The 25,875-nt window shown below is 41.9% G+C and overlaps 1 protein-coding gene across 6 annotated transcripts in view; it reads right to left on the bottom strand.

Annotated features, from left to right (window-relative positions):
- PLEKHA4 (pleckstrin homology domain containing A4) overlaps positions 1-25,875 on the bottom strand; it is a 63,410-nt gene that overhangs the window by 33,219 nt on the left and 4,316 nt on the right. For 2 of the 6 annotated variants that reach the window (XM_032236801.1, XM_032236800.1), the window contains exons 1-8: positions 13,312-13,800; positions 10,927-11,035; positions 7,758-7,868; positions 6,429-6,501; positions 5,979-6,079; positions 3,677-3,792; positions 2,342-2,605; positions 1,100-1,685 (exon numbers count right to left, since the gene is read on the bottom strand). In XM_032236801.1, the coding sequence (XP_032092692.1) occupies positions 1,100-1,685; positions 2,342-2,605; positions 3,677-3,792; positions 5,979-6,079; positions 6,429-6,501; positions 7,758-7,868; positions 10,927-11,035; positions 13,312-13,328 (1,377 nt within the window). In that variant the 5' untranslated portion in view covers positions 13,329-13,800. Of the gene's footprint in view, positions 1-1,099; positions 1,686-2,341; positions 2,606-3,676; positions 3,793-5,978; positions 6,080-6,428; positions 6,502-7,757; positions 7,869-10,926; positions 11,036-13,311; positions 13,801-24,803; positions 25,033-25,187; positions 25,288-25,875 lie in introns of those variants that run through there. The other 4 variants (XM_032236802.1, XM_032236803.1, XM_032236804.1 and 1 more) reach the window with 4 other exon arrangements.

Here is a 25,875-nt window from a genome sequence, read left to right as displayed (position 1 = left end):
GGCTCCCCAGCAAGAGCGGACAGTGGCAACAGAAATCCCTGCCGGAAAAAAGCAATCACGCAGAAGAGTGGAAAAAGCGTGATTGTGTGGGCATCGGCACTCCGACCCCACACTCCCACCAGCATCTGCCAGCAACCTCCGGGCGCCTGAGCAAGCCCAGGACACTGTGGAAGCTGGGAAAAAGCAAGAAGGTACAGAAAAGGATGTGCAAAAGGAACTTCTCACCTCTCCTGCTCTCTAGGGAAGGAAAAATAAAGGAAAAAAACTCAAATTAACAGAAAGTTTTTTGAGAGTCCAAGCCAATCTGAAAGGACTGAAGAGAAACTAAATGCGTCCACTGGGCTTTGACTGAATTGAAAATCTGGCGAGTCAAGGCAACACCAGAGGCGTGGCTAAAGTTTCAATTCAGTCCTGGGCAGATTGGCTGAGTTTAACCCATTGCTTGACTCTCCAAGCAGTGTACTGGAAAAATTCAAATTCAGATTACAGACCAAATTCAATTTGTTTGCTTACTTGATTTGTACAGGCCTCATCTTACCTTAAAACAGCATCAAAACTCAAAAATGGATCAATAAAATAAACATACAAGCAAACTGAACCAGCAGTAGAAACACAAGAAACACAAAAAAATGTGTGCATCCCCACTTGTGCAAACGGCGTGTGTGCATGTGCAGGTGAGCTCCATTTGTGTGAGCAGCTGGTGTGTGTGCCCACTACTCACACAAATGAAGCTGCCTGTGCACGCACGTGCCTGCTCACCACTTGTGCAAAATCATCCCCTTTCTGCCCCTGGTCAGCAAAGCCGAAAAGGTTGGGGAAGTGTGCTCTACAAAAATCTGAACTACTAATGGTCAAAGCAAATTGGCGGTAGAGAAGACTCAATGGAATTCAAAGTGGACTGGATTTCTTGTGGGCACAAAGGGATGTCAAGTCTGATGACATGTTTGACTCCTCTCTTGAGGGCTCAGCCCAATCATCTCCTACAATCACATCTTCAGAGCCTTCCAAAAATCCAGGAGGACCATGGTTAGTTTAAGCTCAGGAGGAACATATTCCAATGAGATTGCTGTGCTTACTGAAGTAAGTAATTTCCACTTACTCTGTTTTGCTGCGGTCTCCCTATTGAGGGGGCTAAGCCATCTTCACCCACAGGCCGGACTCTATGGAGATGAGGACTTTGAGCGTAGCGCCTGGCATAGGAGTCTTCAGAAGTAGGGAACACATCATACCGGTCTGCAGGGGTCAGAGAGTGGCCTTTGTGGGCTGGTGATGCAACAGCGTAAGGGTTATTGGGAAGGCCTTTGTTGGGGGCAATGTCCACCCTCCCCATGGGAATGTTAGCATGCAGACTCCTTGGCGAGCTCATGATAGAGAGGTCATCACAGGAGGCAGCCTGTGCAACTACAGATCGCGGAGGGCTCCGATGGGCATCATGAAGGCTCCAGTGGGGATCATGCATGTTCGGGAGGTGAGCCTGTGGCAACTTTGGGGACTCGGCTGGGGCTACTGGGAGGGAATAAGCGCGTGAGGAACGCAGTGAAAACACAGGGGAAGGCTGAGATATCTGAGATGGAGAAGGAGGAGGTGGACTCTCAGATGAAGGCGGTAGTGGGCTCCGTGGCCGGGAAGCGAACTTGGTGCAACTAATAGGAGAGGGACATCCGTGTGTCTGGGATGACAGGGAGCTGCCAAGAGAAGATGAAGGAGAAGATAAAGTCAATCATGGTGATCCAAACTCTATACAGCCATCTGCTACTACATCCTTCCCATTCTTTACATTAGAGGTGTCCAACCTTGGCAACTTTTAAGACTTGTGGACTTCAACTCCCAGAATTCCCCATCCAGCCAAGCTGGCTGAAGAATTGTGGGATTTGAAGTCCACAGATCTTAAAGTTACCAAGATTGGACATCCCTCCTTTACAGCAGGGGTGTCAAACTGGCAACCCACAGGCCAGATGTGTCACACACAGGCCACGCCCACACCAGCTCCACGAATGGGGAAAACATAACAAGTGGTGAGTTCCTACTACTTAGGATCACTTCAGCCAAACCCGTAGTGGTTTGGTGGTGTCGGTCGCTGGAACCAGCAACGACCCAGATCTGCCACGCCTCCGAATTGGTTCTCCGGGTGGCTGCATCTTGTTTTTTTACTTCTGTGCATGTGCAGAGTAATTTTTATTGCACTGTGCATGCACATGAGGTGTGTCCATGACCTACCCAGCAGTAGTGACTGCCGGAACCCACCCCTGGAAACATCACATGGCAGCAATATGACGCAATGAGTTTGACACCTGTGCTCTACAGCATCCACAGCAGTGAAACTGGTTTTGCTTCTCCTTACCTCAGTTCTGGCTGCTCTTTCTTTTCACAGCAGAAGCTCCCGTTGAGTGAACTAGATAAAGAAGCCCTCTTAACGCAAGGAGATCCTGTCTGGATGTCAGGCAGGTGGAGGCTCTCGGACGAGGAGGCCCGGGCTTCCTGGATCTCTGAGAGATGGGCAACTTCTAGTGATTCGGTGCTTTTGGCACAATCACCCTGGGGCAGCCGGATGTCCTCAAAGCTGGTGTGGGCAGACACTGACTGGCTGTGGAGACCCCCTTGATTGCTGAGGTGGAGCAGAAGGGGGAATTTTTTTAAATTTTAATTATTTATTTTGTAACCCACTTTTGTTGTTTTTACAAATAACTCAAAGCGGCGAACATATTCCATGGGCCTTCCTTTTCCTATTTTCCTCACAATAAAAATCCTCTGAGGTGTGTTGGGCTGAGAGTGAGTGGCTGGCCCAAAGTCACCCAGCCAACGTTCATGCCTAAAACAGGACTAGAACTCAAAGTCTCCTGGTAATTGGCCCAAAGTCAATACATGCAGTTGATTTTCATGCCTAAGGCAGAACTAGAACTAACACTCCTGGCGATTGCTAATTGACCCAAAATCTACCTTGTTTTCATGCCTAAAGTGCTACCAGAATTCACAGTCACCTGGTGATTGCTCCAAAGCCATCCAGCTGGCTGTCCTGCCTAAGGTAGGACTAGAACTCACCGACTCCTAGTTTCTAGTCTTGTACCTTAACCAGAAGAGCCGAGGTGGCGCAGTGGTTAAATGCAGCACTGCAGGCTACTTCAGCTGACTGCAGTTCAGGAGTTTGGCTGTTCAAATCCCACCAGGCTCAGGGTTGACTCAGCCTTCCATCCTTCCGAGGTGGGTAAAATGAGGACTTGGATTGTTGGGGGGCAATATGCTGACTCTGTAAACCGCTTAGAGAGGGCTGAAAGCCCTATGAAGTGGTATATAAGTCTAACTATTGCTACCACCAGACCAGACCAATCAATCCAAGTGACTGTTCCAGGTCTCCATAATATTGCCCACTATTCCCAGTGCAAAATCTGATTTCCTCCTCTTCCATCAAATGCTGCTCTGTCCAATTGACTTTACCAAGATCTTCCCCAGTTCTTCCACAAGAATAACTAGGTTTTTCTTTTCCAGAAAATTGTTCTGTTCTTCCACTGTCCTTTCCCCCCCTGACCAATTCTTACTTAAATAGTAAGTTCACTCTCTTTCCAAGAGATTATTATTTCTGGAACTTTCTACAATACATTATGCCCCAACTCCTGATTACACAAAATCGGCAATACACCCACAACAGGGTTTTGTGCCTGTCCCCATACCCAGCCCTTACAGGTTTCCACAGTTGCACTCAGCAGCAGCTGACTGGTTCATGGCCCTGATCCAGCTATTCATATCCAACTGGGTGTCGGCACTGAAATAGTAAGTCCGCATGCCAGGGTGTTCAGCCTATGGGAAAAAAGCAAAGGGAAAGAAATTCCTTGTAGTGGTTGGAGCCTCCTGAAGAGGGCAGAAGATACACTTAGAACACCAGCAGAAAAGGAGAGAATGGGAATTGTTGGGTTTCCTATATACTACTCCTGGCAAAGAATGTTACTCTGCTTTATAGCGGATGGGGTGTGGCTCGTTTGTTTTTGTGGGGTGCTTCAAGATAACTCTGCAGCAGTATTTCTCAACCTCAGAAGCTCTAAGATATCTGGACTTCAACTCCCAAAACTCCTTAGCATGGCTGGCTGGGGAATTCTGGGAGTTGAAGTCCACACGTCTTCAAGGCTGCCAAGGCTGAGAAACACAGCTCTGTAGGATAGTTGCATGGCTGCCAAAGCAAGGAGGCACCAGGTGGCTATCTCACAATCCATTCTTCTGAAGACACCCATTAGAAAGGCCAAATGAGGTGGCAAAGCATTCTGGGCAGCCTCTTGCCGGAGATGCAGTGAAGGACAATGAATGGGCTTGGTTTCCCCCTGTCTGCCATCCAATGTGGCTATTTCACTGCCCTAAAGGCATGATAGGAGCTTCCATAAGCAATTCTAAAGCCTGGCCAAGAATGCTGCAGGGATTTGCCCTGGCAGTCTCCATGAGTCAACGCTAACTCAAAACACCAAAAAAAAAAAAAAAAAAGAGGTCCTGAATTAGATTTGGTACCATTTCTACATCTTCCAATCTATGCATCTCATGGTATTGAACAGAGGGTTGGACTAGAAGACCTCCAAGGTCCCTTCCAACTCTATTATTCTGTGTTTTGTGTTCTTTTGTCTGAAAGTCTCTGTAAATCAGCTGCTACCAGGCATAGCAAGAAATCCTGGTTGATGCAGCTATTAAACTAACTGAAGTGAAGCTTCTTTCTAGAAACTGGATGCACACGTACCCTTGAATTCCTTTGAGCAGGGTGAAAGATTCTAAATCAATTCCAAATCAATTGATTCTAAATCAATATATGATACAGGTAGTCGTCAACTTACAACTACAACTGTCCCTGGAATTTTGGTTATAAGTCATTGTGGTCATTAAATACAGGCCACCAAATGACTTGACTTGATTTTATAACCATTTGTATGATATTTGTAAAGTGAGTTATTATCACAGTCGTTAAGCAAACAGCATCGTCATTAGGCAAATCCCATGGTCATTAACCAAATCCAATGTATCCAATGGGTGGCTTTTGACATTTTCTGCTGGAAAATGTGAGCCAGCTGCCAATCACCCAAAATGCAATCAGTTGATTGGGAGGGAGGGGCAGCAGCACTTTTAACTTCAAGGATAGGTCCCAAGTAGCTTTTTCAAAGTCTGTCATAATTTTGCATTGCCATTAAGCAACTGGTCATAAATTGAAGACTACCTGTATTAGATAGATGAGCCAACAACAGAGGCAAATAAAGAATAGAATAGAATTAGAATAGAAATAGAATAGAAATAGAACAGGACAGGACAGAATAGAACAGAATAGGAATTGAAACTTTTAACACTTTAAATACACACTAATCAGCATACATTAAAATTAAATTTTGTTGCATTCAGCTCTCAAAATATAACTATTATGCACATACTCACATACACACACATATGTCACAGAGAAACATCACAGTTTATTTCGGATATATATGTAAACAGTACATGGTGAAAAAAATCCTGCGAGTTTATAAGACAGCTGGCATAAGGAACAAAGCACAATCTAGTAGTCCTGCTATAGATACTTCAAAACCTCCTCCCAAAGGGGAGCAACAGAAATAGACCATAAAGTGGGTATGTGGGGTCTCTAACAATGCTTTGAGCTCTAAGCACATAGCGCTTATAAGCCGTACCCTGAATAACGGGAAGTGAGCTTCCTATAATCTTCTCGGCTGTCCTTACCACTCTCTGTATGGGCTTTCTACCTGAGGCACTGCTACCACCAAACCAAACAGTGATGCAGTTTGTTAAAACGCTCTCAATCACGCCTCTGTAAAAAGTGGCCAGGACAGAAGGAGAAAGATATGCTCTGCTCAGTATTCACCACACATAGATATTGCCTCGTTAAAGCTGAGGCAATGGTCAGATTCTAGGGTGGTTTCAAGGAAACAGTGACCATGGACATTTAAGAAAAGTTCCATCATCACAGGAGAGACAAAAGCATAAATGAAGTCCTTCCTCCTGACCTTGAATACAAAGCGACGGTTCTTCTTCTCCTTGGAGAAAGCTGTCCGAATCTCATAGCTGGGGAGGAGGATACTGCCCAAAACCATCTCTTCACGGCTATCTGGAATACAACCCACAAAATCCCACAGAAAGAAACTTCAGTGTTGCTTCCCAGGGCTCCTGCTCAGAAAGTTACAACTTCCCAATCTCCGCCAACATGACTGTTTCAAGGAACTGGGTTACGCTTACAGCAATGTTCCTCAACTTCAAACCGTCATTAAGTGAACAGTCATAAACCAAGGACTACCTGCATTTCTTTTTTAAACTTCTGTCCTCAGAACCTGGGGATGTTGCTTTGATCTCTGCCTGATCTTGATGCATCTCCTGAGCTACAAAACAGTCCTACCTCCAAATGCTTTGCTTCCATCTCAAGGAAAACCGAAACAGAAAGTCGAGAAAATCCAAATTACCTCGGTAGTAGAAGAGGCAGTAATTGGAAAGGACAAACCAACGCCGTTTCCATAGTTTCAGCCCAGAGCTATCCTAAAAGAACCAAAAGGAAAAGATGGTGAGTTAGGCAAAAGCTGCGTCAAAGTTTTACCTCAGTAAAACAGGATTGCCCGATTTTAACTCTTTTTAGGGCTCAAATCCTCCACAGTTGTACAATGATATCAAATGAGTCAGGATCATTTAGTGCGCATGATCAGAATTTTCCATTTTTTCCCCCTGGGGTTTTAAAAGGGAATTGTGAAGAGTCGTTCAATTTTTAAAGGAGGTTAAACCAAATTTAAAACTAGCTACTGTTTTAGCATGTTTCCGAACTCAAGAAAGCAAGAAAACAACATACTTCAGCAAAGCACAGATACTCCTTGGCTTAACAACCATTTGTATACAGGTAGTTGTCAATTTACAACCACAATTGAGCCCAAAATTTATGTTCCTGAGTGAAAAATTTGTTAAGCCATTTTTGCCTGATTTCTTTACACATTTGTTAAGTGAATCACTGGAGTTTGCCTGTAGGGCTGTTTTTCACCCTCCGGAGCCTTCGTCCCTTCCCGAACTTCCAGTTTAAGCGTTGGGTTGTTTTTTGCCCTCCGGAAGGTGAAAAACAGGCAAAAAAAAGGCCGAAGTCAGCTGGCCAGCACGCGCATGTGTGCTGGAGTTGATAGGGCAACACCTCGCGTGCCCTAACAAATGGCTCCGCGTGCTACCTGTGGCACATGTGCCATAGGTTTTCCATCATGGACTTATGGTAACCATTTGAAGTTACAATGGCACTGAAAAAAATGACTTAGGACTGTTTTTCATGCTTACGACCGTTGCAGCATTCCCACGGTCATGTGATCAAAATTCGGATGCTTGGCAACTGGTTCATATTTATGATGGTTATGGTGTCCCAGGGTGTTGCGATCCCTTTTTGTGACCTTCTGAACAAGCAAAGTCAGTGGGGAAGCTAGATTCACTTATCAATCATGTCATTAACGTAACAGCTACAACGATTCACTTAACAACTATGGCAAGAAAGGTCGTAAAATGGAGTAGAACTCACTTAACAACTGTCTCGCTTATCAACATAAATTTTTGCCTCAATTGTGGTCCTAAGTCAAGGAGTCTCTGTAATCAATTTTGTGAAAGCTGAGGCTTTAAAATATAGATTCCTTAAAAAATCTTAAAAGGTGTTATCAGGCTCCTTCTGATTTTGGACTACTTAGATTAACACGGTTTCTTTCCTACAGATCTCCCTTAAAAGTCCATCATCCCTCAAACTAAGAAATATGCATTTCTCAGAAACTGTTTACCTGCTTATAAAGCCAGCCACGCATTATAACAGGAGAGTTAGGATCTCTCTTGATGGAGTTTGCTCTCTTCCCAAATGTATGCACTTTCCGGACTGGCCGGGCTGCGTTTGGCTACGGAGAAACAAATGGGTAAATGCAAAATCAACTTACTGAGGAGAAGAGAGCAAAGGAGAGGGAAAGAAGAAAGAGGGAAGGAGAGGAAGTCAGGGAGGGATCAGAAGAGGAGAGGGGGTAGGAAGGAGAAGAGGAAGAGAGGAGTAGGGGAAAGGAAGGGGAAGAAGCAGAGGTGGGTTCCTACCAGTTCGCACCTATTCGGTAGAACCGGTTCGTCAAATCTACCGAACCAGTTAGAAGAGATTCCACCAGTGGACCCGGAAAGCAGGCCACACCTACAGAAGAGGTTCCAAAATTTTTTGAAACCCACCACTGGCAAGGATCTTGTAACTTGACAGCTTTAAGACTTGCATGCTTCAATGCCAGAGTTTCTGAATAGCTACTTGGACCGACCTAAGTACTAATTCATAATTTCATATCTGGTCACATGGGTGGCAAGCCACTCCCACAAAGGAGGCCACACCCACAGAGTAGGTTCCAACAATTTTTGAAACCCATCACTGGGAATAAGGAAAGAGAAAGGAGAGGAGGAAGGAAGAAAGTAGAGAAGGGCGGGAGGGAGAAAAGGAAGGAAAAGTAGGGTGGTCATAACATAAAATAGGTGTATGGGACGGTAAGCAAAGCAATCTCGAATGTATGTTTTAATTCTTTACATGGAAAAATAAATGTGTAAAAGTGATAAATATAATAAGAACAATAACTATGTGAATGTGTACCTGTAAATATATGTATGAGACTAAAAAAAAACTTTTTACTAAAAAAACAAGAACAAAATACAATCTACTCTCTCCATTGAGCTACCCATCTGCTTACCTCAGCATTACTGATCTTAAACATAGTTCTCCAGAGTTTCAAAGCAAGAATCCTAGTTGAAAAGCTAAGAACTGAACCTAAAACAAGCCATGGTAGCGCGGTGTTTAGAGTTGCAGTACTACTTCTGCTGACTGCCGGCTGCCTGCAATTTAGCAGTTCAAATCTCACCAGCCTCACGGTTGACTCAGCCTTCCATCCTTCCCAGGTAGGTAAAATAAGGACCCAGATTGTTGGGGGCAATAGGCTGACTCTGTAAACCGCTTAGAGCTGTAAAGCACTATAAAGCGGCTATTGCTAAAACCCGTGTTAAGAAAACCATGTCTTTTTCTTTGGCCCACACAACAGGAAAAAAGGTGGTTTTGCTGCTCTCAAGGAATTTAAAACCTCAAAATTAGAAATAAGAGGAAAGAGTTATATTAACAACGTATTGGAGGGATACATCGAGGGACAGGTGAAAAAGACCTGAGAAGATAGCCTATGTGGTCTCTTATGAAGGACATACTTGCCAAAAGAAGTGAAACAAATGTGCATCACTGAAGTGAGAGTTGGGTGAAATCCAGGAAAAATCCGAATATAAATTGCAACAGTGGGAATATAGTAACATCGATGGAATGGATGAGTGAGTGAGTGAAACAGAGTCCTCAATTTACAACAGTTCATTTAGTGACTATTCGAAGTTACAATGGCACTGAAAAAAGTCAGTTATGACCATTTATGGCCATTGCAGCATCCTATGGTCATGTGAATCAGATAGCAGTAGCACTTAGACTTATATACAGCTTTACAGCCTTCTCTAAGCGGTTTGCAGAGTCAGCCTATTGCCCCCAACAATCTGGGTCCTCATGTTACCCACCTCGGAAGGATGGAAGGCTGAGCCAACCTTGAGCCTGGTGAGATTTGAACTGCCAAACTGCAGGCAGCCAGCAGGCAGCAGAAGTACCCTGCAGTACTACACTCTAACTACTGTGCCGCCATGGCTCAGATGCTTGACAACTGACACACATTTATGACGGTTGCAGTGCCCAGAGTTGTGGGATCCCCTTTTGCGATCTTCTGACAAGCAAAGTCAAAGGGGAAGCCATATTCACTTAACCACTGTGTTATTAATTGAACAATTGCAGTGATTCACTTAACAAATGTGGCAAGAAAAGTTGCAAAATGGGGCAAAACTCACTTAACATATTTCTCACTCAGGAATTTTGGGCTCAATTATGGTTGTAAGTTAAGGACTACTTGTAATGAAAATGAATGAATGAATGTGAATTGAACATAAAAGTGAATCATTGTAGGAAATATCAAGGAAGCTGGCCATATACAAAGAACAGATGAGAATTGTGTCAGAAAACTTTTTTTTTTCTACCTGATGTTTTCACCACAGGTATAAGGTCTGCTTTTTGGATCAAATGTTGATTCATTAGTTGTAACCATTAGAGGCAGAAAAAAAAGTGAATGGATCAAAAGGAAGTGGAAGAAAGTAAGTTTTGTTTGGGTGAAATTGATAAGATCCTCAAAAGGAGAAGTTCAAAGACTCAAAGCAATGTGCAAATGTACGGCTGGACTTGATGAATGTCAGTGTAGTCTGACCTAGGCAAAAATATACGGTGAATGGTTCATATATTTATGGATTTAACTGTATCTTATTTTGTTTTCCTTCATTACTTGCCTCCATTATTTTTTACTTATTACTTTTAATTCCTTTTCTGTGCTTTGTATAATGTTACTTAGCCTTAGCCCCAAAGGGAGCGAGCGTCCTATTTCTCATAGTAAGCAATTGACATTTTAATTGTTATTAATGCGCCATAAGGTATAAATGAGATATTTAAACCATTAAAAGTTTATCTAGGTGCATAGGAGACTATTATATTGTGGCTTTATTCCTTGAAAAGTGCTTTATCTTTCTAAGGAACTGAAGGTCACAAGCAGAAATGTTCTTTTCAAACCATCAAGATAACACCAATGGCTAATGCAGATATATAAGGACAAGAGTAAATATTTGAGGATTAGTAGTTATTATGCAAGTTTTTAGCTTTCCTTCTTTCTTGGAATGGGATTCTAGTGTTGTGCTTTTAAAAAGCACAAGTGTTTGACCCCAAAGATAACCAATTACTTTGAAGTTCTTTGAAAATAAGACTGAATGACAGCCCAACAACACTCAGAAAAAAACCAAATATAGGTGAATAAATGGTAAATGACTCATTTTTATGTCTCATTTGTCAGATTCCCACCAATTCCAGGTCCTCACCTTTGTTCCCATGGAAACTGAAGAGATGGTGGCTGTACTGCTGGCTAAACTCAGACCACTTTTTGGTCGATCCCCTTCTGACATGATCTCTGGTGAATTTGATGTTAATCTGCAAAAAAAAAGCCCAGAAGATTCTGTTATAAATGTGATGCTTTAGAGTCGTGTTTCTCAGTGGCAACTTGAGATAGCACGGACTTCCAACTCCCAGAATTCTTTGTGACCCGACAAAAGCGCGAACGTCATAAGCGCGCCGACACCACGGCGCTAAAACCGCGATGTCAAAAGCGCGCCGACAACAGCGTGCTGACAACAGCACGCCGACAGAAGCGCGATTTAATTTAAGGTAAGATTTACGGTTAGGTTTAGGGTTAGGGTTAGGGTTAGGGTTAGGTTTAGGGTTACGTTACAGCGCGCTTCTGTTGGCGTGCTTTTGTCGGCACGCTTTAGGGCTAATTCGTCGCTCATTCGTTGCGCGGTTTTGTCACCGCGCTTTAGACACCGCAATTTAGTCAGGCGCGCTTTTGTTGTGCACGCATTTGTGGTGGAACCAAATTCTTTAGCCAGCCATGATGATTGAGGAATTCTGTGAATTGAAGTCCAAACATCTTCAAATTGTCAAGGCTGAGAAACACCGCTTTAAGGGGAACTCACGAGTACAATTTGAAACAATCTGCTTTTGAGAAAGATAGAGCATACATTTTCAGCTTTTCAGAAGGTATCAAATTTAACCATCACCAACCATTTATCTAGAATGGGACAAGATCTCCTGCTCAAACAGAGGGTTGGACTAGAAGACCACTAAGGTCCCTTCCAACCTTGCTATTGTATATAATTCTAACTCTAACCAATTGGTGAATTCAGATTTGGTCAGTTCTTTAAATCTTTACCTCTCTCTCCTCTTTGCAGACTTCTCTTCCCTTCCTTGTTTCTTTTTAACAAAAGGGAATTGAGTTTCTGTCTAGAACAATGCTTCCCAATGTGGGGGCCGCACCCCACAGGGGGGCGATTTGATTTTTAATGGGGGCAATTTGAACCTTGTTTAAACCAAGTTAATGGTCTTTTAGGCTTTCCTCCATGTGAGTAGAGTTCACTTTTTGAGTAAAGTAAGAATTATATGACGGGGAGTGGGGGGGGGGGGGCGTCAGGATTTTAAAGATGCTTAGGTGGGGCATGGCCAAAAAAAAGGTTGGGAATAACTAGTTTAGAATAATATATTGTCCTAATCTAGGTTTATCAAACAAGCCAGCCGTGGCCTATTTCAGGAAATATGAACTCATTTCTCATAACAGCCTTGTAAATGAAGGTTCCAAATCCACAAAAAAAATTATTGGCCAACTGGGATCAGACAGAAAAGAGATCTTAAGCTCAGAGTTTCTTGCTGAAAGTCTGTAATGAATCAGACATTTTTATACTAATTTTAGACCACAAAGGGGAGACAACCTTTTTCCATCAGCCTGATCGTTAAACCTGCCCATAATTCTTCTGTCACTTATGGCAACCAGATAATGCCTTAAATACAAAACTGACTTATGATATCTGTAATTAGAACTTCGTCATCCTGAATTCCACCCAAAATCCAATGCATGACATGGAATTTGGATTCCTGAGCATATCAGCACTCTTGTTCCTATTGTTTCCGTTTTTTAAAGCAAGTTAAATTATTCCTATTTTCAAAGAAATGAGTCGTTGTTCTAGTTATTTTTTTTATTAGCCATTTTTCCAAAAATCCAAAAGATGTACATATTTAGTAAATAAATATAAAGCGTTCCTTCATAGTGGTAGATTCTTTTAAATACAAAATATGCAAGCCAGATTTGCTAACATATTTTGTTGTCAGGACATTTTATTAACAAAGCCCTTGGTGACTTTAGTTACCAATAAAGTTTTTTTTTAGTTCTGTTAAGCATAAGATGGAATAGGAAAAATATTAATATTGTGCCCAAGACTTTATTTCCACCCCACAAACCTAGCACCCCCATAAACCTCTACATCAATTTTACCCCCTCTTTCCAATTTAGCATCCTGAATCATTTTCTTCAGGAACCAATTCCACCCCCTGGTATCGATCAAACATGTAAAACCTACATTAACCTGTTTTGTTCCCTTCCCTACTTTATGTCAGAGCAAAATTTCAAAAAGTGGGGGGGAGGGAATTAAAAGTTCTTAGAAGCAGAAAGGCTTACAAGGAATGGTTTAATTAAAATCCTTTTCGTTCATTCCTCCATATAACACATTTACTATGAGTTTTTGTCTGCCCCATTGATCTTTTCTTTTTCTTTTAAATGGAGCTGAAACTCAAAATGGAAGTATTGAAAGTACAAAAGTTATTCCACTGTTTGGCCCTCGGCCATTCATTCACTCTAGTTATTTTTGGATCAAACCCACCTGCTCGTGTCTGGCATCTCTTTCCAGACAGTATCGACTTGAAGATGGGAAATTCCATCCCTTTTTGCTGCCAGCAGAATTCTGTGGTTACTTGTCCCCTTTGTTGTTACAACCCCAGAACCTCCACGTTTTTAAATATCTGAGATTTTAACTATCTCAAGCCAGTTTTGATTCACGCTTAAGCGGCGTTTTGAGCTTCCTGCTTCTCAGTTACCAATGATACGCTTTGTTATTGTTGATTTCCATGCATAATTCATATTTTGTTGAGGGCAAGCATGATTTGGCACCCTAAACGTCTACCAGGCTGCAATTACAATAATTTTCAAATGCCACAGCTTCTCTTTTTACAGGAATGCTATTGATGCAAATTATACCTGCATTTTGTAATTTTTTTTAATTATTAGTGGGCCCCTAAGCGGTTACGGGAGGACAACACGTGTCCTCTCCTGAACTGCTATCAAAATGTGAATTTTGTCAGTTTGTTGCAAAAATCAAATCCAGAAAGCACGCACAGGTATAGATTCAGAAGGATTCATTAACTTCTTTATATGCATAATATCATATGAATAAATATATACAATATCAACAGCAGAGAACAGTTTCATTTCAGCAGACAAGTCCAGACTAGATTAGTTTCTGTTTCTTTTTTGCACAGCACTTTCAGAGCTGCAGTTAAGCCATGCCCAAACTTAAGTTTCTTTTTTCCAAACAAGCCCCATTGGCCGACCTTGTTACCATGTCTCTGCCGGTTCATGAATATTCTGACAAATTTTAATGTGAAAGAAAGAAGTATCAAACAAATAGGAAGTAATCTAATTGTATCAAATTAATTTATTTTTAGCTACATTAATATTTAAATCAAACTTTTGCAAAACTCAAAACTTCGTTGTGTCCTGCCCAATTTTTGAAGCCCTCTATCCCAGGATGCCACTTAACACCAAAAGCACCCTTTGCCCACCTCTCAAACAATGTCATAGCTCCAATGTATAATATAAAATATGCTCAAACAATCCTGTAAAATTACAGTACAGATAGTCCTCAACTTATTACAATTCATTTAGTAACTGCTCAAAGTTACAAGGGTATTGAAAAAAGTGAGTTATGAGCGTTTCACACTTATGACAGAGGGATGCTGCAGCATCCCTGTGGTCACATGATCAAAATTCAGACACTTGGCAACTGATCCATATTTATGACGGTTGCAGTGCCCCAGGGTCATGTGATCACCTTTTGCGAGCATCTGACAAGCGAAGTCAATGGAGAGGCCAGATTCACTTAACAACCCTAATTTAACAACTGCAGTGATTCATTTAACGACTGTTGCAGGAAAGGTCATAAAATTGAGCAAAATTTACTTAACGAAAGTCTCATTCAGCCACAAACGTTTCGGGCTCAGTTGTGATTGTAAGTTGAGGACTAGTTGTATTTCCATACAACCATTCAGAAAATCAATTTCACACAGTAGTTCTAATTCAGTGATCACAACAGGGACTGGCAATTTGGTCATTAAGCAAAGCGGTCACTAAACAAAACCAGGACTGTGCTTATGACCTTTAGCCTTACAGATCTGCAAAGCCTGTAAATCTGAGCACTGGTTATAATATTGCATTTTGATTACCATTGTAACTGCGAATGGTCACCAAACAGTTTCCAAATGAGGATTACCTTATCAAGTATCGGGAGGAGAGACCTGAGCAAAGAGATAAAAGTTTAAAACAATCTTGGATGGTTGCAAGTTGAGAACTACTTGCAAAACCAATTGAAATTTGCCATCCACCATAACAAAGCGAAGGAGACAACAATGGAATGAAGCATTTTGCGCAAAACTTCTTCCCAACCAGCATTGACTGGCAACACATTTTGTCTCATGATCTCTAACCAAAGGGCACCCCCATAACTCCTGGCACACTTTGCCTTTGCATTCCATCAACTCTCCCTCCCACCTCTTACCCTGGCTATGACGCCAAGTGGATGAATGGAGCATTGATTCAGGAAGGACCCCCCTACCCCGCCTTGATCCCAAACAGCAAGGGGAGCACTGAAGGCCCTTATTCAAACACCCACACTCAGTTTGAGGAACGTCATGTTTCTGCCTTCGCCCGGAGCCATAGAGAAAGATGGAATATTTAGCAGATATAATGAGGGAATTGGAAAATAGCAGCTTGACCTTCCCCAAAATCATGGGACTGGAGAAGAACCATCTTCACAATTGCGCTACATGATGCAAAATGCAACAAGTGCATAGGTTGCTCCCAAGCTTGGAATTTAGGACCATAAAGTTTAGCATGAGGAAGACACTTCATCGCAGTGCAATTTAAAGGGGCGAGCGATGTACAGTGGCTCTTCCCCTTGCTTTAATTGTTAACATGCTAATTTGCGCTGTTCACTACTTAGAACAATACTTCATGCTAAGCTATGATTTGTTTTAAATTTTGGGAGGAGTAACCCTCAATGGTTGGGTTTCACACTTGATATCAAGTCAAATGGCTGGTTCATATATAACAAAAACCTATCACACTTTGACTCTATGCAATGTGTGTGAATCCACACACAAGCTGCTACAGCCATCTGCTTGTTTCCAAATTCAAGGATTTCAAGGTTGCGAACTGACCATGCAAGAAAATATACCAGTGAATGGCGGCAGGTTATACTTTTGGAGCAATAAAAATGAGGGGGGAAGCCAACTTTGGTGATCCCAGGTTGTTAATTTGTGAAGATAAGATACAATTTTGAATTTATATCCCTCAAGTTTAACATAACTCATCTCAGGCTCTAAAAGATGTCAGAACCCCAATTCTCAATGTTCCTAGCCCAATTCTAAAATGTTTAGCAAGCACGCAGACCTTCAGGATTTAGGGCAAGCCCTACCATTAAGCCAGTGTTTCCCAACCTCAGTGGCTTTAAATATGAGGACTTCAATTCCTACAATTCCCTAGTATGAAATGCTTCCTGAAGAATTCTGGGAATTGAAGTCCATGCATCTTAAAGTTTCCAAAGGGAGGAAACGGTGCATTAAACAAATTAAACAGATAGCTGCTAGGAGAATGAATATATGCCACATGGAATGGCCCATGTCCCTTAAACTTGCTTTCTCCCTTCACATGTAGCTCAGGATTCATTTATATTAAAGGTAATTTCAACTGTCAAATCACTCGAGTTCTGAACCTGTTTTGCAGCAGAGGCCAGGAAGATTTGGGACAGTTACTATATTGCTTATTGAAGAAAAGTATCAAAGCTAATCTGTCAAATCTCAAGAGTTTTTCTAGACCTTCCAGGGATTGGACTCTCCTGCTTGAAATAATCTGTTCCATCATGGATATCCAGTCCTCTTTTATTTCCCTTTGTAGAATTAGTAAGAATGTTTAGCAACGAATCACTATGAGGGACAGGGGTATCAATACAAGCAGATCATGCCAATGTTATTTCATTCTTCAACACAGTGACTAGATTAGTAGACCAGCTAAACATTGTGAACATAACATACTTAAACTTCAAAGGCATTCGACAAAGTAGATCACAACCAACTTCCTAGTAAGCTGGAAAAAGGTGGGATAGATAACATCACCATCAGATGGATTTGTAACTGGCTGACAAATAGTACTCAACGAGTACTCCTTAATCTTACTACATCTAAAAGGAAGGAAGGAAGCAGTGGGGTACCACAAGGTTCCATCTTAGGCCCAGTATTCTTCAATATCTTCATAAATGATTTAATGAGGGTAGAAGGGGAACTTACCAAATTTTTGGGTAATACTAAGCTGGCAGGAACAGCTAACATGCCTAGATGATAGGCTCAAGATCTGTTAAACTCAGCTTTAAGGAGATAAAGAACCATCCAGGATGCTACGTTGCTGTCCTCCAAGCACTCTGAGTCAGATTATTGAGTATATACCATTTCTGATACCTACAATACACTTAAATGTTAATGTCATTTCAGATTCCCCTGGAAAACCTAAATCAGTGTTTTTTTCAACCTTGGCACCTTTAAGATGGGTGGACTTCGACTCCCAGAATCTCTTGGCCAACAGGATTCTGGGAATTGAAGTCTACCCATCTTAAAGTTGCCAAAGTTGAAAAAAACACTGAACTAAGTGCTTAATTAAGACTCATTTTTTAAAAAATGCCTGAGGGGGAAAGCTTGTTTTTCTTTCCCTGCAGGAAGCTTAGAATAAATGCTGGTTATGAGTTCTATTGAGAAACTGGAGATCTGGCAGCTGTCCAAAGATGCCAGGGCTGGGTGCCTAACTTGCAATGGACCACCCAGGTTAAGTAATGCAGTTTCATTCTCAGCTGCCAACTGTAATAAAACAGGTTGTTGTAAACAATATTCAAGAAACAAACACAAGCTGCTTCAAATTCTCTGAATTGGCTATATAAATATTTTGGGGAGTAGATAAAGAGTTGCTGAAAAGTGGATGATTTACCGCAGCACCAGATAATAACTCCCATCGTTCCCAGCCAGGGCAGTTGATGACCCTACTACAGTAGTTGAACTGATAAGGTTGTATGTAGTCTTCCTCCAAAAAGTCACCAATGGCAGGATTGCTGGTAGATCATTAGAGGCGTAATGAGAGGTCCTGGGAAGTTTCTTTTGATTTAATTCTATGTATGAACAGAATTCAACAAACTGGCTTTCTCGGGGCATTATCCCCCCCAAAAAATACTAATATGAATGAAATATTTAAAAAATGACATGTAATTGCCATTTCTTTTTTTAAAAATAAATAAATAAATTGAATTGAGTAGTTAAAAGCTAGATAGCAGTTTGAGTTGACACATTTTAGCATTCAAGGTTATTCCCCCCAACTCTATCCTCATACACTTCTCCACAGCAGTGCCTTGATTTGTTCAGGTTGTTAACTCATTTTTTTCCTCCCTCCTCCCCCCCACCCCCCTTCAAACAACACACAGGAGAGGTTTTGAAATGTCCTAATACCATGGCTTAGTTCTGGCACTTCACAGCTTGACCAAAGGTCAGGATGAAATTAAGTATTTACATGGTCAAATTTGGGTTTTTTTGCAGCTGTCCAGTAACTTTAACTCTTCCCCAACAACTTCTGAAGAGAGAAAAAAATTCAAGAGAAAAGTACACAAACACAGAAGGCTCCAGATAAAGAAGGAAACTCCAGAGGTGATTTGCAAGAAAACAACTATTGTTCCACCCACAAAGACACACACCCCAGTTTGTCTGGAAACCCCTGATGTTGAGTTTATGGTAGGGCACTGTTAGTTAAAAAGAAGGGGAACCATGAAGATGGTAGAACTTGCCAAAATGACCAAATTGCCCTGTTTGATTAGAGAAAAGACAATATCTACATCTACTGCTCTCTACAAACCACTTGCAGACTTTTTTCATAAAACAGAAAACAATGAACTTCTGATCTATGGTTTTGGCTATTAGAATAGATTATGGAAAGAAGAGACTCATGGCGTAACTTATAATAGAAAAAGAGTACATTTACTGGTGTAAAAATTGGAAGCCTCTATATATATTTTTTCTTTCTTTCCTATTTTTCTTCTACTTTTTTCTTGTTACAGTTTAGCTTTCTCTTTTATTCCTTTTTTCTTTCTTATTCCATATTACTTTGCATTTTTTTTCTTTTTAAAACTTTCATAAAATCCTTTAAAAAAAAAAAAGAGCCTATAAAGTGTTTCACTCCACATTCATTCATCACAGTCGTTGTATCAACACTCCTAGGGGTGATTAATTGCTTTAGATTCTTAACCTATGTATTTTAGTGCTTATTTTGCTTGTAAAAAGAATTAGGCATGCCCTTAGACAAACAGGGCTATTTACTACAAAGTTTGGTGATGCAATCCCGAGGGAGTCAAAGTCTCGGGGCCCTATTTGACTGTTCCCACCTACCTTATAGCATTTTTCTCTTACTCTACGCATGTTTGCTTTGAATTTAAGTTCCACTGAATTCAGTAATAGATTACATTTAGGAAAACATAGTTCTCCTCCCACCCCCAAACTGAGCTCAAAACGTGCATCTTACCCTTCCTCCAAACAGGCCCTATTTTCCAAGATTCTATGCTGAACATATTTCTCCTATAGCAGAGATGGAAACCGTTTTAAGTGTTCCTGCACTTCCGTTTTTATCAGATGCAACCAGGGTAGTCAATTAAGGCGTTCAAACAAATTTAAGGGGCCACAGATTTATCATTCATGTCTTAAAAACTTTAGGTTAAAATAAAGGGATCGCTTTTAACAATGAAGTTCAATTAGAATTGTAAACTTCCAAAATAATTCCATGCACTAAACATAATTTTGCAGTAATGAGCGGATTAATATTCACACTTTGCACTACATCTTGAAATGCTGCAGCAACTATATCTGGCATCTACAAACACTTCTCCTGGTCTGTCGTCTCCAAATATATCTTTATACACAAATCATTTTTACAAATTTCTCTGCCGCTCTATTCTCTCCAACTCCCACCCAATGCTAATATTTTGGATAATCTAACCCTGACCTCTTGTTTAGACTGTACCCCTAAAGTTATATAAAGAGAGAAAATATTCAAAGCATTTTCTACTATCCAATTTCAAAGCCACATAGTTCAACTGAAACCTGTTCAAGATTCTTTCATTGCTATCCTGCTCTGTTGAATGATCTGTTTCTTGTTTCTGCATCTTTAGAAGGTATGTTTATGTAAGAATTATGATTCCAATTTATAGGTTACAAGGCAGGAATGGGGAAACTTTCAGCACAGCCTATGGGCCTACTCTGGCTATGTATGAGGCCCTTCCATAAATCATTTGCCTTTGAGAACTCCAGATAAAACACCTGCAATCTTGACTTTTACCTCGTCCATCCTGTGGTTCTCAAAGAGAGACCGCCTACTGCCAATTACCTCCACGCGACCTATTAGATCTCATCGATTAGGCCTCCTCCGAGTTCCATCTGCCGGTCAATGCCGACTGGCAACTACGTGGAGGAGAGCCTTCTCAGTGGTAGCTCCGACCCTATGGAACGATCTCCCCGTGGAGATTCGTACCCTCACCACCCTCCAGATCTTCCGCACAGCCCTCAGAATCTGGCTATCCCGTCAGGCCTGGGGCTGACTGTAACCCGCCCGAATGGTATGAATGTTGTGTTTTTTTTAAATTATGTATTGTCTTATATGTTAAAAAGTTTGTCTCCCCCTCCCTCTTGGATTGTGAGCCGCCCTGAGTCCCCCCAGGGAAAAGGGCGGCATGTAAATAAACTTCTATCTATCTATCTATCTAAAGTACTAAACCAAGCAAGTGACACGTCAAAAGTCACATTTAAAGCTGCTCTTCAAAGGCAGTTCTACGTTGGCCACCCAGTAACTTCTGCAAAGAAGTCACAGAGCAGCAAAGATTAGACAAGCCAATGTGCACATTTTGTATTGGACCATATTGGACCTTTAGCATGATTATGATTCAGTCCACTTGAAGTTTCTCCAATTGCCCAAGCATTGATAGCCACTTTCTGGATAGCAAAACTGGGATCACAGGTTCCCTTCCTTGACACCTTAACTTTTTTCCATACAAAATGAGATTATTTTTTGTCTCATTGTGGAAAGAAAAATGTATGCTAACAGGGATGAAGCACTAATAGCCTTGTCCTCTGCCATCCTCTGATCTGTTCAATGTATATATACTGTATGTGATTCAGTACTTCATTCAGAAGTAGATTCAACCCTTGGACTGAAGCAATCCTATAAATATAGCATTGTGTGTCAACAGATCAAGAAAACGTTTGATCTTTATTGCATACATTATCACTTCACAATTTCCACACTGGGTACATTTTATTTCCCCTGTCTTTCCTCTGCCACCTTTGGGATAGGTTAAATCTATGGGACTCAAAATTCCCATCCAGCTTGAAAATCAGTTCAGAATTCTGCACCATTACATTGGAAGGGCTGCCAGGTTCCAGGAGAGAATTGAACCTCTTTAACCTTACACATTTTTAAAGCTTGAGGACACTAGCAAACAAAGACACAGTACAGCTTTTCCAACTGCCTTCTTTAACTGATTACTGCAGCCAATCTGGCAAGAGAAACACCTGAGGGTAAACCACCAGAAAATGATGTTCTCTGGGCCCAATGAGAAGATTGGGCTCACACATCACAATAAGCCATGATTTGGGGTTCGGTTTAATGATAAATGAGCCCAGAAAATTGGGTATATTTACACAAAGCTAATAGCAGTGTTCCAATATCTGCCACAAAGGAGGAGGAGTCAAGCTATTCTCCAAAGCATCTGAAGACAGGACAAGAAGAAATGGGTGGAAATTATAATATAGGGTTTCCTGCTTGAGCAGGAGGTTGGACTAGAAGACCTCCAAGGTCCCTTCTAATTATGTTATTCTGTTAAATCACTGTTGTTGATGGGTGAACCAACCATAGATTTACCTGGAAACATCTCTAGCTCATCTCCAGCAAAGAAATGAAGTCTTCAGCCTAACCTGGATATGAGGGGTCCTTGGTGCCCTCTGAGCTTGCTTATTTCCTTGCAGATGTTGCATTACCCAAACTAGGTAACATCATCAGTGCTAGACTAGTTTGGGTAATGAAATGTATGTAAGAAAACAAGCGAGCTCAGAGAGCACCAAGGATCTCTCATGTCAACCTGTGTTACAAATAATTCTTTATAAGAATATATTTACTCAGTTGTTGTTGTTATTAGTTGTGAAGTCGTGTCCAACCCATCGCAACCCCATGGATGATATTCCTCCAGGCCTTCCTGTCCTCTACCATCCTCTGGAATCCATTCAAGCTCACTCCTACTGCTTCGGTGACTCCATCCAGCCACCTCATTCTCTGTCGTCCCCTTCTTCTTTTGCCCTCAATCTTTCCCAGCATTAGGCTCTTCTCCAGTGAGTCCTTCCTTCTCATTAGGTGGGCAAAGTATTTAAGTTTCATCTTCAGCGTCTGGCCTTCTAAAGAACAGTCAGGGTTGATCTCCTCTAGGACTGACCAGTTTGATCATCTTGCAGTCCAAGGGACTCGCAGGAGTCTTCTCCAGCACCATAGTTCAAAGGCCTCAATTCTTTGGCACTCTTTACTTTACTCAGTAACAAACCCCAAAGTATTCACCCAATTTGTTTCTAGGTGCATTCAGTTATACCTACACATTGCAATGCTTCACATGCATACCCTTCTGCATAGGTTAACTTAGAAAAGGAATTAGAACTGGAAAATAACCTTGATTGGGCAGCTCTGCTCTTCCAAAGCTTCCTTTCCTTATCTGCTGGCATAACTCAAGAAATCAAGAGAAAGGGACCACCACTGATGCCTCGGTTTGGGGTAACACCTTCCTAAGAGGAGAATCATGTCTGGGAAGAAAAACATCTCAAAAGGGTCCCCCACCTAGAGTTATAACCAAAGATCTCTTGTGCCTGCAATTCATTTCTCAAGAATCCACAGGAATGATCAATTTTATAATGGATTCCACATGGATTCCTCCATAGGACTTCAGACTATTCCCTAAAAGGTCTTGCCAAGCAATTAACTTATTTAGATGAACTGTGAAGCTTTATGAGGCAGAAAATAAATCAAAAGTAAATTATATATATTGCAAAAGCAGAGTGAAAACAGCAGAATCTTTTGAAGTTGATTACTTAAGAGAGCATGATTAAAAATACAACCATAGTAATTATTTGCATAACATTGGAACATTTAAAGCACTTTGCATTCCCTAACAAAGGGAATCCTTTGAAGATGGTTATTTAAGGAAGGATGATTAAGAATACAACCAGTACCGTAATATTTTGCATAACTTTGTAATATTTAAAGTACCTTGCATTCTTTAGCTAATCAGCATCCTTACAAATTTATACAAATTTAATCACTTTTAACAGAGTACATGGAGAAAAGTGGAGAAACAAACGCTTAATCAAAATTATGGCACAGACAATACTCGATTTTCAACAGTTCACTTAGTGACCATCCAAAGTTACAGCGGCACCGAAAAAAGTGAGTTATGACGGTTTTCCACACTAACAACCATTGCGGCATCCCCATCGTCACATGATCAAAATTCAGATACTTGGCAACTGACTTATATGAGGAAGCCAGATTCATTTTACAACCGTGTTAAGTAACTCAAGAACTGCAGTGATTCACTTAACAAATATGCCAAGAAAGATTGCAAAATGGGGCAAAATTCACTTAACAAACACATCACTTAGCAAGAGAAATTTTAAGCTCAATTAGGTGGTAAGTCAAGGACTGCCTATCACACATTATCTCTGTTAATGATTCTATTAGATCAGCAGTTCTCAAACGTTTTGGTCTCAGGATTCAATTCTTAAAAACAATGGAGGACCCCAAAGGCACTTTTCTTTTTTATGGGCTAAAAGTAAATGTAAAAGTTCCCCTCGCATCTATGTGCTAGTCATTCCCGACTCTAGGGGGTGGTGCTCATCTCCGTTTTAAAGCCGAAGAGCCAGCGCTGTCCGAAGACGTCTCCATGTTCATGTGGCCGGCATGACTAAATGCCTAAGGTGCACAAAACGGTGTTACCTTCCTTCCCATCAAAGGTGGTTCCTATTTTTTTTCTACTCGGATTTATACATGCTTTCGAACTGCTAGGTTGGCAGAAGCTGGGACAAGTAACAGGAGCTAGGGATTCGAACCAAGCTCAGCGTCTTAGTCACTGAGCCACCACGTCCCTTTATATGGGCTACATCTATTGAAATTTACTGTATTAGGAATTTTAAAATATTTGACTTTCTGGACCCTCCGAAAGGGGTCCGGGAACCCCAAAATCACATTTCCTTGAAAACTGCTGTACATTTCTATGAATAGGTACCATTTCAGATGACTCATGGTGCTCCACAATACCCAATCGTACAGTTTATATATTTTTAATATTTTTAACCCAGGGACCCCCAAACTGTGATCCATGATCAGCACGGGTCTGCAGCATGCCAACCATTCGGGAAACAAGCTAAGCCCCATCCATGGGATGCAGACAACATGCAAATCCATCCCAACTCTGACCCAAACCTTTTCCCACGGTGCCCCTGGTGTCCAAAAGGCTGGGATCCACTATTCTAACCCAAAGTATTGAAGTAATAAAATTGTACCCTCACTAAATTAATGCAGAATAAAGATGCTGTCCCAAATATAACACAATGCATCTCAAGAGGCAAGGATGACAAACTTAAATTGCCTGGGAAAATGCATACATTATAACCCGAAGCTAAAATTTTAGAAAGCCTTTTCAAATGCCACAGAAGTCATAGGGCCACTGAAACCAAAATCCTTTTCTGTGCCAACCCAGCATCTTATACAGGTGGCTCCTGCTCCTTAGGGACATGCATTCTATTATTCCTTTAAAAGGAAAATGGCATATAATTTCAAATTATTAAGAGAGCGCCATGGCAGGAAAAGCTGCCTCTGAGTTTCCGTCCCATCTGTGGAAGGGGAAAAGGAGGAGATCAATAACGTGAATTCCTTTTTAATGCCCTGGAAACACTGCTGGGGAGGAGGGGTGGGTTGCAACAAAGGCACCTGTTTCTTGCTACTCTTGGAACCGAAGTGGAATCATCGGCAGCCCTGCAGCTTCCCAAATGCTTTGCAGGTGTTTGGAATTGTGTCGGTTCCCAGCATTCCCCGGAGAAGATCCCTCTTTTCCCTTTCCAGGGTTTTGCGAACCAACGTGCCCCGACGAACTCCGCGTCGCGTGGCAAGTAAAACTTTCCGCGAGCCCCTTGTAACAAAGCCGGTTAAAACTAGACGCCACACCTCCCGAGGGGCTAGCGGCCGGCCAACCGCGCGGGAGGAGTTCAACAGGTCGAGTTCCCCACCCAGGAACTTCCCCCCAAACAAACAGCCAAGTTTCCCCCGTGAGCCTCCGCTCGTAAAAGACCCCCGTCCCCTTCCTCTCTCCCTTACTTCCAGCGGGGCTGATGATCCTCTGGGAGGTGCGGGCGACGCGAGCTATGCAACGAGCAGCCCCGATTCTCGCGCAGGGTGTGCCGAAGTGAAGGGCTGGGTGGGGTGTTTCCCCCCCCCTCCTTTGGAATAGTGTTAAGTGTATCTGGCGCTGCTCTCTCAGCCGTTGGATGGCTTCGTTTATTCATCCGCTGGCATTTGAGGCCGGCAGCTGAGACAAAGGGGGTCGGGGCAGCTGGTCGCGGGGGCGAAAAAAGCATACTTGGCATCAGTCACAGCGGTTGTGTGTGTCCGCATAACCCGGGCCACACCCAGAAGCCAAGAAGGCGCCTCCTGCCACTTTCGCCTTATGCCTAAAGTGGGTGGGTGGGAGGTAAGGATCTTAGAGACAGGAGTCCCAAAGGTGCTTTTCTCAAGAGGCAACTGGGCTTTCTTGAAGCTGAAGAAGCTTCTTGGATGAGAAGAGAAACGTCTTCAAAGAAAAACAAAGGAAGCTGAGTTGCCTTTTGAAAAATCACCTTTGGGGCAGCCCTGACCTCGATGGCTGAGAATCTCCATCTATACCTTAGATGGGACAGCTCACAACTAATGCCAAAGTAACCTAAATGTTTTTTTTCTCTTTTGTTCCTTTACTGGCCCTGCTTCCTCCAAAGCAGCAGCCCACCACAGGGGAAAAAATTCACATTCT

The sequence above is a fragment of the Thamnophis elegans genome, chromosome Z (assembly GCF_009769535.1).
Source record: "Thamnophis elegans isolate rThaEle1 chromosome Z, rThaEle1.pri, whole genome shotgun sequence".
Lineage (NCBI taxonomy): Eukaryota > Metazoa > Chordata > Lepidosauria > Squamata > Colubridae > Thamnophis > Thamnophis elegans.
Note: the sequence above shows the minus strand (reverse complement) of the source record. Positions and strands in the feature narration are given on the sequence as shown.